At 48.0% G+C, this 13,331-nt stretch overlaps 1 protein-coding gene across 3 annotated transcripts in view; it reads right to left on the bottom strand.

Annotated features, from left to right (window-relative positions):
* LOC141106500 (uncharacterized) overlaps positions 1-13,086 on the bottom strand; it is a 50,909-nt gene extending 37,823 nt beyond the window's left edge. The window contains exons 1-2 of one of the 3 annotated variants that reach the window (XM_073597310.1): positions 12,932-13,086; positions 643-819 (exon numbers count right to left, since the gene is read on the bottom strand). In XM_073597310.1, coding sequence (XP_073453411.1) covers positions 643-711 — 69 coding nt within the window. In that variant the 5' untranslated portion in view covers positions 712-819; positions 12,932-13,086. Of the gene's footprint in view, positions 1-642; positions 820-12,931 lie in introns of those variants that run through there. The other 2 variants (XM_073597312.1, XM_073597313.1) reach the window with 2 other exon arrangements.
* Positions 13,087-13,331: the final 245 nt, after the last annotated feature.

The raw sequence follows: 13,331 nt of genomic DNA, 5'->3' as shown, positions 1-13,331 counted from the left end.
GCCTCGTTGTTGGTGTCAGTGGAAGGAATAGTGCCTCGTTGTTGGTGTCAGTGGAAGGAATAGTGCCTCGTTGTTGGTGTCAGTGGAAGGAATAGTGCCTCGTTGTTGGTGTCAGTGGAAGGAACTTTGCCTTATTGTTGGTGTCAGTGGGAGGAATAATGCCCCATCGTTGGTGTCAGTGGAAGGAATAGTGCCTTAATGTTGGTGTCAATGGGAGGAATTGTGCCCCTTCGTTGGTGTCAGTGAATAGAACAGTGCACAAAGGGCTGCATCTGGCCCCCAGGCCACAGTTTGGACACCACTGCCCTAGACAAAAACAAGAAGTTAACCCAGCAGTGCGGGCACAGCCTCACTGCATGGGGAAAGAAAAACATTTTGTTTGGAGTTTAAAAAGGAGCATAGAATCACATTGCCTGTGCAATCACTGCTATCTTCGTAGGCTCCCTTTTTTTTTGTATGTACCAAGAGACTGCAGGAATTGTGCCATGAACTGACAGTGGTCATGTGACTGCACCAATAAACCCAAGGGCAGGAAGCAGTTTTCTGGCACTGGCATGTAGGCATACATTATACTCTGTGCTGTTCAGCAGTAAGCAGTATGGGTCAACCAACTGTGTGAGTCTACAGTCATTGTCCACTTACCTCTCCAGTCAGGTGGTTCATGTCGGAGGTGGAGCCAAGAAAATCCGCAACTGTCCGCAGACTGTCCATGTTTGCGAGATGTGACAACAAATTCCTAATGAGCAGTTAGGGCGTTACATTCTGCTTGTCGGTGGAAGGTGGGAGGGGCTTCTGTATTTCTGCATCCATCTTCTTCTACTGTTGGAGAGAAATAGACTATTAGTGTTGTATGTGGAGGCTGATTGTTGGGGAACATGTTTTTAGCTGATATGGTAGTGTGTCTATGAACATACACAGCCCAGCTTGGGAGCGCACCCACACAAGTGCCCCCACTGTGGCTGGCTTTCTGAGGCTACACAGCCCATACACAACAAACTGCACTGTGTGTTCTGACACCTACATTAACTTTTTCAGCAATCTGAGTAACACTAGCTCTTCTACTGGATTGGACTACATGGGCAATTCTTCGCTCCCCTTGGCCGCCCATGACCCTGTTGCCGATTTTCCCGGTTTTCCTTCCTTAGACCACTTTTGGTTGGTCCTGACTACTTCAGACCGGGAACATCCCACAAGAGCTGCAGTTTTGGAGTTGCTCTGACCCAGTCGTTTAGACATTAAAATTTGACCCTTTTCAAAGTCCTTCAAATCCTTACACTTGCCCATTTTTTCTGCTTTCATCAACTTCAGGGACAACATGTTCACTTACTGCCTAATATATCCCACCTACTTTCAGATATCATTGTAACAAGATAATCAATGTTATTCACTTTACCTATCAGTGGTCATAATGTTATGGCTGATTGGTGTATATGTGTGTTATACTGTATATAACAAAATAGCAGCTGATCGAATATAATGCTCCACACAAATCTGGTGATATAACTCAAGCTGTAAAAAGGAAAGAATTGCGCTAGGTGCATAAACAATATGTGAAAAAGTATTAAAAATGATTGTAAATAAGTAAAAAAACGTGAAAGGAGTCCTGCTGCTGAACACTATAACCCCGATATAAGGGCACAGAGAATAGATATAGAAAGAACAGTGCAGCGCTGGATAAATATCACAAATGTGAAATGTGTTAACTCTATGAATGAAATACCAACAGCAATAAATGACAGCCAATAGAGTAATAACAGGCTGGTATATAAATGAATCAATGAATTGTTTGCTCATAAAAATATTCCAATATCATGGTGAAATATATTAAGGTGAAAAACAATTAATATAATAGGGTGAAAGTGAAAATAAAGTCCAAAAGTATTGGTGTTCAAATACAAAGTCCTGGATCAATGTTCCACCACTGGTGCTGACCACCACCTAGTGATAAAGTAATGGAGGCTTACCAGACAGCCTGTGACCGTCCTTATTCAGGGGGGGTCAAAACAGGCTCAGTAGAGATATGTAGATCTCAGGAAATGTCCCGCAGGGAGCTCTGTGGAAATTCCTCCAACCTCCTTCCTGAACGGCTGACCAGCGACACCAAGGAGCAATTCGAAGGATACTTTCCCAGGGGTACTTTTTATATGGCAATAAATGTTTACTTCCAATGGAATCCAGCAAGGGTGAACTTGTTTTATCCACTGCATTTAGCTCCTATTATATTGCAGAAGTCACCATATTTTTTTCAGCCTAGTGGATTGGTGTCAGCAGTCATTTCTCTTTAGTTTGAACATTTTTTTGCTTCAGATGTCAGTTTCAAAGAAAGCCGTGAAGGAGCCGTTGGTGTATGGGTCTCCTGATTTTGGATGACAATGACTCTTCCGGTAATGCCACACCCTCTAATACGCCAAGGCTGGATAAACTAAGTAGTTGTGGTGATATGTGCAGTTTTCCTAACACATGCCAAAGTTGCAAAACTGTGTTCAGTTTTGCATCTTTGGCATGTGTAATGCCGCGTACACACGAGTGGACTTTCCGGCAAACTTTTCCGGCGTACCGGAGTCCGTCGGACAATTCGATCGTGTGTGGGCTCCAGCGGACTTTTTTTTCTCAAAAGTTTGACGGACTTAGATTTGAAACATGTTTCAAATCTATCCGACGGACTCAAGTCCGGTCAGAAAGTACGCTCGTCTGTATGCTAGTCCGACGGACAAAAATTGACGCTAGGGCAGCTATTGGCTACTGGCTATGAACTTCCTTGTTTTAGTCCGATCGTACGTCATCACGTACTAATCCGTCGGACTTTGGTTGATCGTGTGTAGGCAAGTCCGCTCATTCAGAAAGTCCGTCGTAAGGTCCGTCGAAAAGTCCGCCGGGCAAAGTCTGCCGTAAAGTCCGGTCATGTGTACGCGGCATTAGGAAAACTGCACATATCACCACAACTACTTAGTTTATCCAGCCTTGGCGTGTTAGAGGGTGTGGCATTACCGGAAGAGTCATTGTCATCCAAAATCAGGAGACCCATACACCAACAGCTCCTTCAGGGCTTTCTTTGAAACTGACATCTGAAGCAAAAAAATTGTTCAAACTAAGGAGAAATGACTGCTGACACCAATCCACTGGGCTGAAAAAATACGGTGATTTCTGCAATATAATAGGAGCTAAATGCAGTGGATAAAACAAGTTCACCCTTGCTGGATTCCATTGGAAGTAAACATTGATTGCCATATAAAAAGTACCCCTGGGAAAGTATCCTTCGAATTGCTCCTTGGTGTCGCTGGTCAGCCTTTCAGGAAGGAGGTTGGAGGAATTTCCACAGAGCTCCCTGCGGGACATTTCCTGAGATCTACATATCTCTACTGAGCCTGTTTTGACCCCCCTGAAAAAGGGCAGTCGCAGGCTGTCTGGTAAGCCTCCATTACTTTATCACTAGGTGGTGGGCAGCACCAGTGGTGGAACATTGATCCAGGACTTTGTATTTGAACACCAATACTTTTGGACTTTATTTTCACTTTCACCCTATTATATTAGTTGTTTTTCACCTTAATATGTTTCACCATGATATTGGAATATTTTTATGAGCACACAATTCATTGATTCATTTATATACCAGCCTGTTATTATTCTATTGGTTGTCATTTATTGCTGTTGGTATTTCATTCAAAGATTTAACACATTTGTGATATTTATCTAGCGCTGCACTGTTCTTTCTATATAACTCAAGCTATAGTAGGCGCTCAGATCTTCTCAGAATGCATAAAAAAATCCAAAAGCTGCTTTATTACCCTGTTGTTTCTGCAGGTCAAAGAGGCTCTTACCCATTCCCATTGAAACAGTGTAATAAAGCAGCTTTTGGATTTTTTTTTATGCACTCTGAGAAGATCTGAGCGCTTACTATAGCTTGTGTGGAAATAGCCTGATATATCACGAGATATACCTCCCTTCTGAGCAAGATGGCCAAACTCTCCATTCAGAGATAAGGATGTGAAGCATTTAAAGTCTGCCCCTCTAGTTGTTGAGGCCTTGGTGAGGCAAGCAAGCATGTTGCTCTTCCTTGGAAGATGCAGTGAATGGCCTGAAAGTCTGCCTGGGCTCTTGTGGCCATGTTTAAAGTGATGAAAATGTGGATGAAGAATGTGGACGCAGTGTTCAAGAGCTTTTTTAGAAACTCTGTAGTTCAGGAGCTGGTGTCGGTTTCCATGGTGAGGCTCCAATTGACATAATTCGCATAGTAGCATGGGTTATGCTCTCGTCAGTTAAGGCAAATTGAGTGCTATGGCTGGGGCCTAGGCTTGCTGATCCCGTCTCTAACAGGCATAGTGTAACATCCCTTTGAGGGAGCTTCATCGTTTGGCAAGCTGGATAGCACCATCACCCAGGCCACAGTTGCCAAGTCGGGGTCCTGCCTCAGGACTGGCGCCTGCTAGGCCAGAAGATGACAGTCTAAAGATCAAAGTTCAGAGCGTGCGAGTGTCGCACGTTTTTACAGACCAGGTCTGGATTTTAGGAAGAGCTGATGAAGAAGCCAGATATCCCCTCAGAAGTATGCTAAAAGCTTGACCTCGGGTATCCAAGAAGCAAATGAGTTTGGGCTTCAGACTATTGGAACGTCAAAGTGGTCATTTCAGGACACGCATGGTCCATCAGAAGTCCTCCTCATCTCGGATTCATTTCTACAGATTTTGCCTCACTCTGAGGTAATAGAAGTATATACTCTTGTTTTACGTAAAGTTACTGGTGTCGCAAAGCACTGCTGTGCCAGTCTCAGAATGCAAGAGATTTCAGGGCATGTACTCGCCCCTTTTTATAGTCATGAAGTGGAACAGCTTGCGGAGGCTGGTTTTAGATCTTGCGCACCTGAGACAATTTTCAGCAAAAGGAGAAGTTTAAGATGGAGACATTGTCCCTGATTCATAGGGGGTCCAGCCAGGTGACTGGCTTGTTTCCAAAAGATCTAAAGATGCTTACTTTCATGTGCTCATTGTAGAAGACTTCCACAAGTTCCTTTGGTTCGCTGTAGGTCAAGAACTTCTCCAGCTCGCTTGTCCACCATTTGGGCTTTCAACATCACCTTGTGTGTTTTCAGAGTCTTATTGGTTGTTATAGTCTTTATCAAAACAAGGAGCATACACTTGCCTAGTTACTTGGATGTCCTTCTCCTACTGTCCCAAGATAGGGCAGCTGCTGGAGCCCAGAGCTCTGGTCTTTTCAATGCTCCTCAAATTCGTCTGGCGTTGAATCTGGAAAAGAGTCACCTGGAGCCCACTCAGTCTCTTGGGTGCCTCGGGGCTCAGTTCAATATAATCAAGAAGACCATTGCTTTGTCTCTGGATTAGGGATGTGAAGGCCCGGAAAAAAAACAGAAACATTCGGAAAAAAAGTTTTTTTTTTCGTTTTTTTCTGAAGGCTTTTTTGTTTTTTTCCAAAAAATTGGAAAAATTGAAAAAAGAAAAAAATAATGTGGAATATTTTATTTTCACATGATGAATAAAATATTTTAAGACAGGGTGTTCAAATATTTTCCAAATCAGTTCTAAAAAAATGTATGATATCAGATTATTCTAATTTCTGTGCACTGAGTGAGGACAAGCAAGTCCTAGGTAACAAACTGAACCCTCCAATGCAAGAACAGTATGCATTTCTTCCTTTAGGAGGTGCTGTGCTGCTATTGTAACAAGAAACAGTCCGGTCAAACCTTACGTTTTTAGAAGTTCCTAATTGTGATGACGGACAAAAAAGAGTAGCTGCAGAAGCAGAGACGGATACTGATAATTTCAGCTCAGAAAACGATTCTGATTAAATGTCCATTGAAACTTAGTCCCACTCTCTTCTTAACACTTCCCCCATCTTCAATTCTTTTAATGAGAATGGGGTTTTTATTTAATACTGTGGAGAGGAAATATGAAAAATTGTTACTTTTGGTTTTGGAAATTGTTTTGTGGAGGCTTTTTGGCTGTTCCACATAAACTAGTAAGCAGTTCAAGAGATTGTTGCTCCCTTTGTTACAAATAAAAAAGTAAATTCTGTTTGTGATAATTGTTTGGCTACACTATATTTTTAGTGGTAACAGAATGACTTTCAATCTTAAAAAGACAAAAAAGTGCTCATGTAGCATTTTTTTCAATTTTTCTCGAAAATGTCAGTTTTTTCCCCCAAACCAGTTTTTTTTCCAAGCTTCAAAATTTCCGGAAATTTTACATCTCTACTCTGGATCCCGATATTCTGGAACAGAATACTCCTGGCCCTGTCTTCTTCCCATCTGCGTGCCTTTCAGTGTCTAAAATGATTGGCACTATGGTGTCTACGGATCCAATGGTCAAGTGGACGCTCTGGAGAAGGCGGCCCTTGTGGAAGGGGTTTCTCCAGCAGTGGGAGCCAGGAAAAGAATTCAGGTCATCTACATAACCTCAGTAATGAGAGCGAGTCCCCTGGTGGCTGCAATGGAGAGACTGCCATCCCATTGCCCCATTTCCTAGTTCACAATCACGTCCAATGCCAGCAATACTGGATGGGAGACTTCCTGCCTGTTGGGGATAGCCCAAGGCAAGCGGGGCTGTCAATTTCACAAGATTATGTTGAACAATTGGAGTGGAGTTTTCTAGGGCTGTCTCTGTTGAAGGCCTCTCTGTCAAGTTTGCCTTTCTCCTGGCTATCACGTCGGCAAAAAAAGCCTCAGAGATTGATTCATGGAGAACTTTTCTTTACGTTCTTTTCAGTTCAAGCGGTGCTGTTACCTATGTTTGACTCAATTTCCAAGGGTGCATCAGTCTTTCATGGGAACCAAGAGATTGTTCTGCCAACCTTTAGAGTACTAACTTGCGTCCTTTAGACGTGGGAGAGGTTGCACTGTGGCTTAGCTGGTTAAAGTGCATATCTAGTAAACAGGGAATCCTGAGTCTGACTCTCAGCAGTGCCTTCCTTTGGTTCTAGGAATCTCTCAGATATTGTGAAGTTATATCTACAAGCTACAGCTTCCTTCAGGCTTCAGAACGCCTGTTCATTATTTTTGCGGGAAAGGACAAAGGGAAGCATGCCGCCTCATCTAGGACAATTGTGGCACGATTGTCTAGGCCATCTGACAGGCTCACAGAGCCGAGGTCTTGGCTCCTTTGGAGGTAGTGCCTGCACACTCGACCAGGAGTGGATCTACATCCTGGGCAGCTTTGCAGCATGTGGTTCCCAATGTAATCAGTAGGACGGCCTTGTGGTCCTCAATCAATACATTTATGGCCCATTGTTGTGCAGAGCCTGGTTCTTTATCCTCTGTTTATTTTGGCTTGCAGGTCCTGTCTGTTGACGGTACAAATTAAAGCCTATGGTTCAGCATTGCCCACCCATAGGGTTTATGGCTAGTTGTATGGTTAGTCCCCATACATACGCTGCTATGGAGTCTGTCAAGAAAACTGAAAGTTTCCTATCAAATACTTACCACAATTTTCCTTTCCTGATGGACTCCATGGCAGCAGGAGTTCCCTCCCATTGTCTTGAGTAGGCTAGTTATGGAACGTGGCCTCTGGCTCAGAGCAAGGATTTATGTGAGTGGGGTCCTATAGGGGAGGAGTGGAGGTGGGGTTAACCCATACGTATGCAGCCATGGAGTCCATTAGGAAAGGAAAATTAAGGTAAGTATTTGATAGGAAATTTTCTGTTTTTTTATAATTATTACTATTATTGTTGGTGTTGTTATTCTTAATATAACTATTATTGTTATTGTTGGTATTACTATTTTTATTATAATTATTACTATTATTATTATTCTAGCTGTTGTTGGTATTATTATTCTTATTATAATTATTATTACTGTTGGTGGTGGTGATATTATTATCCTTATTATAATTATTTTTATTATTAATGTTGATGTGCTGGTATTGTTATTCCTTTTAAAATAATATTGTTATTATTGCTATTGCTATTTTAATCATTACTATTGTTATTATTGCTGGTGGTGGTGATGGTATTATTATTATAATAATTATTATTAATATTAGTGGTAATACTATTGTTATTGTTATTATTATGGGCAACGATGTGATGTGGTAGATAGGTTGGAATACTTTCCTCTGGTTCCCCTCTGGGTGATTGAGAATTGGGTGAAGGATGAGCCCCAGGACCCTCATAGGTGAGTGATGGAGTATTGGGAGTGGAATGATACCCAGGACTCTCAAAGGTCAGTGATGGAGTATTGGGTGAGGGATGATCCCGGGACCCTCAGAGGTCAGGTTTGGAGTATTGGGTGTGGAATGATTCTGGGACCCTCATAGGTCAGAGATGAAGTATTGGGTGAGGGATGAGCCCCAGGACCCTCATAGGTCAGTGACGGAGTATCAGGTGTGGGATGATCCCGTGATACTCATAAGGTCAGTGATGGAGTATTGGGTGTGGAATGATCCTGGGACCCTCATAAGGTCAGTGATGAATAATTGGGTGAGGGGTGACCCTGGGACCCTCCTAGGTCAGGTATCGGTGTCGGATGATCCCGTCCTCATAGGTCAATAATGGCAGTAGGGTGATCCCGGGATCCTCATAGGTCAGCGATAGAGTATTGGGTGCAGGATGATCCTGGGACCCTCATAGGTCAGTGATGGAGTATTAGGTGTGGGATGATCCCAGGACCCTCATAGGTCAGTGATGGAGTATTGGGTGTGGGATGATCCCAGGACCCTCATAGGTCAGTGATTAAGCAATGGGTGTGGGATGATCCTGGGACCCTCATAGGTCAGTGATGGAGTATTGGGTGCAGGATGATCCTGGAACCCTCATAGGTCAGTGGAGTATTGGGTGCGGGATGATCCCGGGACCCTTATAGGTCAGTGATGGAGTATTGGGTGTGGGATGATCCCGGGACCCTCATAGGTCAGTGATGTAGTATTGGGTGCAGGATGATCCCGGGACCCTCATAGGTCAATAGGTCAGTGATGGAGTATTGGGTGTGGGATGATCCCGGGACCCTCATAGGTCAGTGATGGAGTATTGGGTGTGGGATGATCTGGGGACCCTTATAGGTCAGTGATGGAGCATTGGGTGTGGGATGACCCTGGAACCCTCATAGGTCAGTGATGGGTGTGGGGTGATCCTGGGAGCCTCATAGGTCAGTGATAGAGTATTGGGTGTGGGATGATCCTGGGACCCTCATAGGTCAGTGATGAAGTATTGGGCGTGGGATGATCCCGGGACTCTCATAGGTCAGTGATGGAGTATTGGGTGTGGGATGATCCCGGGACCCTCACAGGTCCGTGATGGGTGTGGGATGATCCCGGGACCCTCAGAAGTCAGTGATGGGTGTGGGATGATTCTGGGACCCTCATAGGTCTGTGATGGGTGTGGGATGATACTGGGAACCTCATAGGTCAGTGATGGAGTATTGGGTGTGGGATGATCCTGGGACCCTCACAGGTCAGTGATGGAGCATTGGGTGTGGGATGATCCTGGGACCCTCATAGGTCAGTGATGAAGCATTGGGTGCAGGATGATCCTGGGACCCTCATAAGTCAGTGATGGAGTATTGGGTGCGGGATGATCCCGGGACCCTCATAGGTCAGTGATGGAGTATTGGGTGTGGGATGATCTGGGGACCCTCATAGGTCAGTGATGGAGCATTGGGTGTGGGATGATCCTGGGACCCTCATAGGTCAGTGATGGAGTATTGGGTGTGGGATGATCCTGGGACCCTCATAGGTCAGTGATGTAGTATTGGGTGCAGGATGATCACGGGGCCCTCATAGGTCAGTGATGGAGTATTAGGTGTGGGATGATCCTGGGACCCTCATAGGTCAGTGATGGAGTATTGGGTGTGGGATGATCCCAGGACCCTCATAGGTCAGTGATGGAGTATTGGGTGTGGGATGATCCCAGGACCCTTATAGGTCAGTGATGAAGTATTGGGTGAGGGATGAGCCCCAGGAACCTCATAGGTCAGTGATGGAGTATCGGGTGTGGGATGATCCCAGGACCCTCATAAGGTCAGTGATGAAGTATTGAGTGAGGGGTGACCCCGGGATCCTCCTAGGTCAGTGATGGGTGTGGGATGATCCCGGGACCCTCATAAGTCAGTGATGGGTGTGGGATGATTCTGGGACCCTCATAGGTCTGTGATGGGTGTGGGATGATACCGGGAACCTCATAGGCCAGTGATGGAGTATTGGGTGTGGGGTGACCCCGGGACCCTCATAGCTCAGTGATGGGTGTGGGGTGACCCCTGGACCCTCATAGGTCAGTGATGAGTGACCCCGGGACCCTCATAGGTCAGTGATGGGTGTGGGGTGATCCCGGGACCCTCATAGGTCAGTGATGAAGTATTGGGTGTGGGATGATCCCGGGACACTCATAGGTCAGTGATGGGAGTGGGGTGATCCTGGGACCCTCGTAGGTCAGTGATGGAGTATTAGATGTGGGATGGTCCTGGGACCTCATAGGTCAGTGATGGAGTATTGGGTGTGGGATGATCCCAGGACCCTCATAAGGTCAGTGATGAAGTATTGAGTGAGGGGTGACCCCGGGATCCTCCTAGGTCAGTGATGGGTGTGGGATGATCCCGGGACCCTCATAAGTCAGTGATGGGTGTGGGATGATTCTGGGACCCTCATAGGTCTGTGATGGGTGTGGGATGATACCGGGAACCTCATAGGCCAGTGATGGAGTATTGGGTGTGGGGTGACCCTGGGACCCTCATAGCTCAGTGATGGGTGTGGGGTGACCCCTGGACCCTCATAGGTCAGTGATGAGTGACCCCGGGACCCTCATAGGTCAGTGATGGGTGTGGGGTGATCCCGGGACCCTCATAGGTCAGTGATGAAGTATTGGGTGTGGGATGATCCCGGGACACTCATAGGTCAGTGATGGGAGTGGGGTGATCCTGGGACCCTCGTAGGTCAGTGATGGAGTATTAGATGTGGGATGGTCCTGGGACCTCATAGGTCAGTGATGGAGTATTGGGTGTGGGATGATCCCAGGACCCTCATAAGGTCAGTGATGAAGTATTGAGTGAGGGGTGACCCCGGGATCCTCCTAGGTCAGTGATGAGTGTGGGATGATCCCGGGACCCTCATAAGTCAGTGATGGGTGTGGGATGATTCTGGGACTCTCATAGGTCTGTGATGGGTGTGGGATGATACCGGGAACCTCATAGGCCAGTGATGGAGTATTGGGTGTGGGGTGACCCCGGGACCCTCATAGCTCAGTGATGGGTGTGGGGTGACCCCTGGACCCTCATAGGTCAGTGATGAGTGACCCCGGGACCCTCATAGGTCAGTGATGGGTGTGGGGTGATCCCGGGACCCTCATAGGTCAGTGATGAAGTATTGGGTGTGGGATGATCCCGGGACACTCATAGGTCAGTGATGGGAGTGGGGTGATCCTGGGACCCTCGTAGGTCAGTGATGGAGTATTAGATGAGGGATGGTCCTGGGATGTGGGGTGACCTCGGGACCCTCATTGGTCAGTGATGGGTGTGGGGTGACCCCGGGTCCCTCACTGGTCAGTGATGGATGTGGGGTCACCCCGGGTCCCTCATTGGTCAGTGATGGGTGTGGGTTGACCCCGGGTCCCTCATTGGTCAGTGATGGGTGTGGGTTGACCCCGGGTCCCTCATTGGTCAGTGATGGGTGTGGGGTGACCCGGGTACCTCATTGGTCAGTGATGGATGTGGGGTGACCCCGGGACCCTCATTGGTCAGTGATGGATATGGGGTGACCTCGGGACCCTCATTGGTCAGTGATGGGTGTGGGGTGACCCCGGGTCCCTCACTGGTCAGTGATGGGTGTGGGGTGACCCCGGGTACCTCATTGGTCAGTGATGGGTGTGGGGTGACCCCGGGTACCTCATTGGTCAGTGATGGGTGTGGGGTGACCCCGGGTCCCTCATTGGTCAGTGATGGGTGTGAGGTGACCCCAGGACCCTCATTGGTCAGTGATGGGTGTGGGGTGACCCCGGGTCCATCACTGGTCAGTGATGGGTGTGGGGTGACCCCGGGTACCTCATTGGTCAGTGATGGGTGTGGGGTGACCCCGGGTCCCTCATTGGTCAGTGATGGGTGTGGGGTGACCCCGGGACCCTCATTGGTCAGTGATGGGTGTGAGGTGACCCCGGGACCCTCATTGGTCAGTGATGGGTGTGAGGTGACCCCGGGACCCTCATTGGTCAGTGATGGGTGTGAGGTGACCCCGGGACCCTCATTGGTCAGTGATGGGTGTGAGGTGACCCCGGGACCCTCATTGGTCAGTGATGGATGTGGGGTGACCCCGGGACCCTCATTGGTCAGTGATGGGTGTGGGGTGACCCCGGGACCCTCATTGGTCAGTGATGGGTGTGAGGTGACCCCGGGACCCTCATTGGTCAGTGATGGGTGTGAGGTGACCCCGGGACCCTCATTGGTCAGTGATGGGTGTGAGGTGACCCCGGGACCCTCATTGGTCAGTGATGGGTGTGAGGTGACCCCGGGACCCTCATTGGTCAGTGATGGATGTGGGGTGACCCCGGGACCCTCATTGGTCAGTGATGGGTGTGGGGTGACCCCGGGACCCTCATTGGTCAGTGATGGGTGTGAGGTGACCCCAGGTCCCTCATTGGTCAGCGATGGGTGTGGGGTGACCCCGGGTCCCTCATTGGTCAGTGATGGATGTAGGGTGACCCCAGGTCCCTCATTGGTCAGTGATGACTCTAGAAGTGAGATAAGTTTGTGGTCCTCTCCTGGTGTCCCCCCCTAAGAGGAGGAGTGTGATCAGGCTGTGGATGAGGCCCTGTCATAGCTGTGCCTGGGGGCTCCTCACACAGGGATGGGGATGGAGATGAGGATGGGGCTGCAGGCCAGAGGCAGGCTACCTGCAGGCTGACTAATGGAGCACCTATGCAGGCCTCTGCCATCCCCCTCTTCCCATCATCCCCGTCCTGGGCCCCTCAGCGATCACAGAAGACCTCCCCGCCCCCTCTCACTTACCTGTCTATATACAGCCCGCACCATCACACCCCCCCCCCGCACTGTTCTTCTCTCTGTCCTGGTCCGGACAGGAGAGCGGCTCCACTGCGCATGTGCTGGGGACCACACAGGCAGCCCGGGCTATGAGCGAAGTGCGCAAGCGCAGGGTCTCCGAGCAGGAGAGCGGTGGGTTACCGAGGCGACGGGGATGCTTGCCGTGACGTCACCAACGGAGAGTCTTCTCGGCCATACTGGGAACGGGCCTAGTTAGGTGTTCATTGTGTGTGTCTGCTGGGAGTGTGAGCTGAAGAGACCGATCATAGGAGAGCTGACAGAGCTACATTGCATAGAGAATCATCTGTATACAGGGGGTACAGGAGATCTGTATACAGGGGGTACAGGAGATCTGTATACAGGGAGT

This window comes from Aquarana catesbeiana, linkage group LG08 (assembly GCF_042186555.1).
Source record: "Aquarana catesbeiana isolate 2022-GZ linkage group LG08, ASM4218655v1, whole genome shotgun sequence".
Lineage (NCBI taxonomy): Eukaryota > Metazoa > Chordata > Amphibia > Anura > Ranidae > Aquarana > Aquarana catesbeiana.
This window is presented reverse-complemented; position numbering and strand designations above follow the sequence as displayed.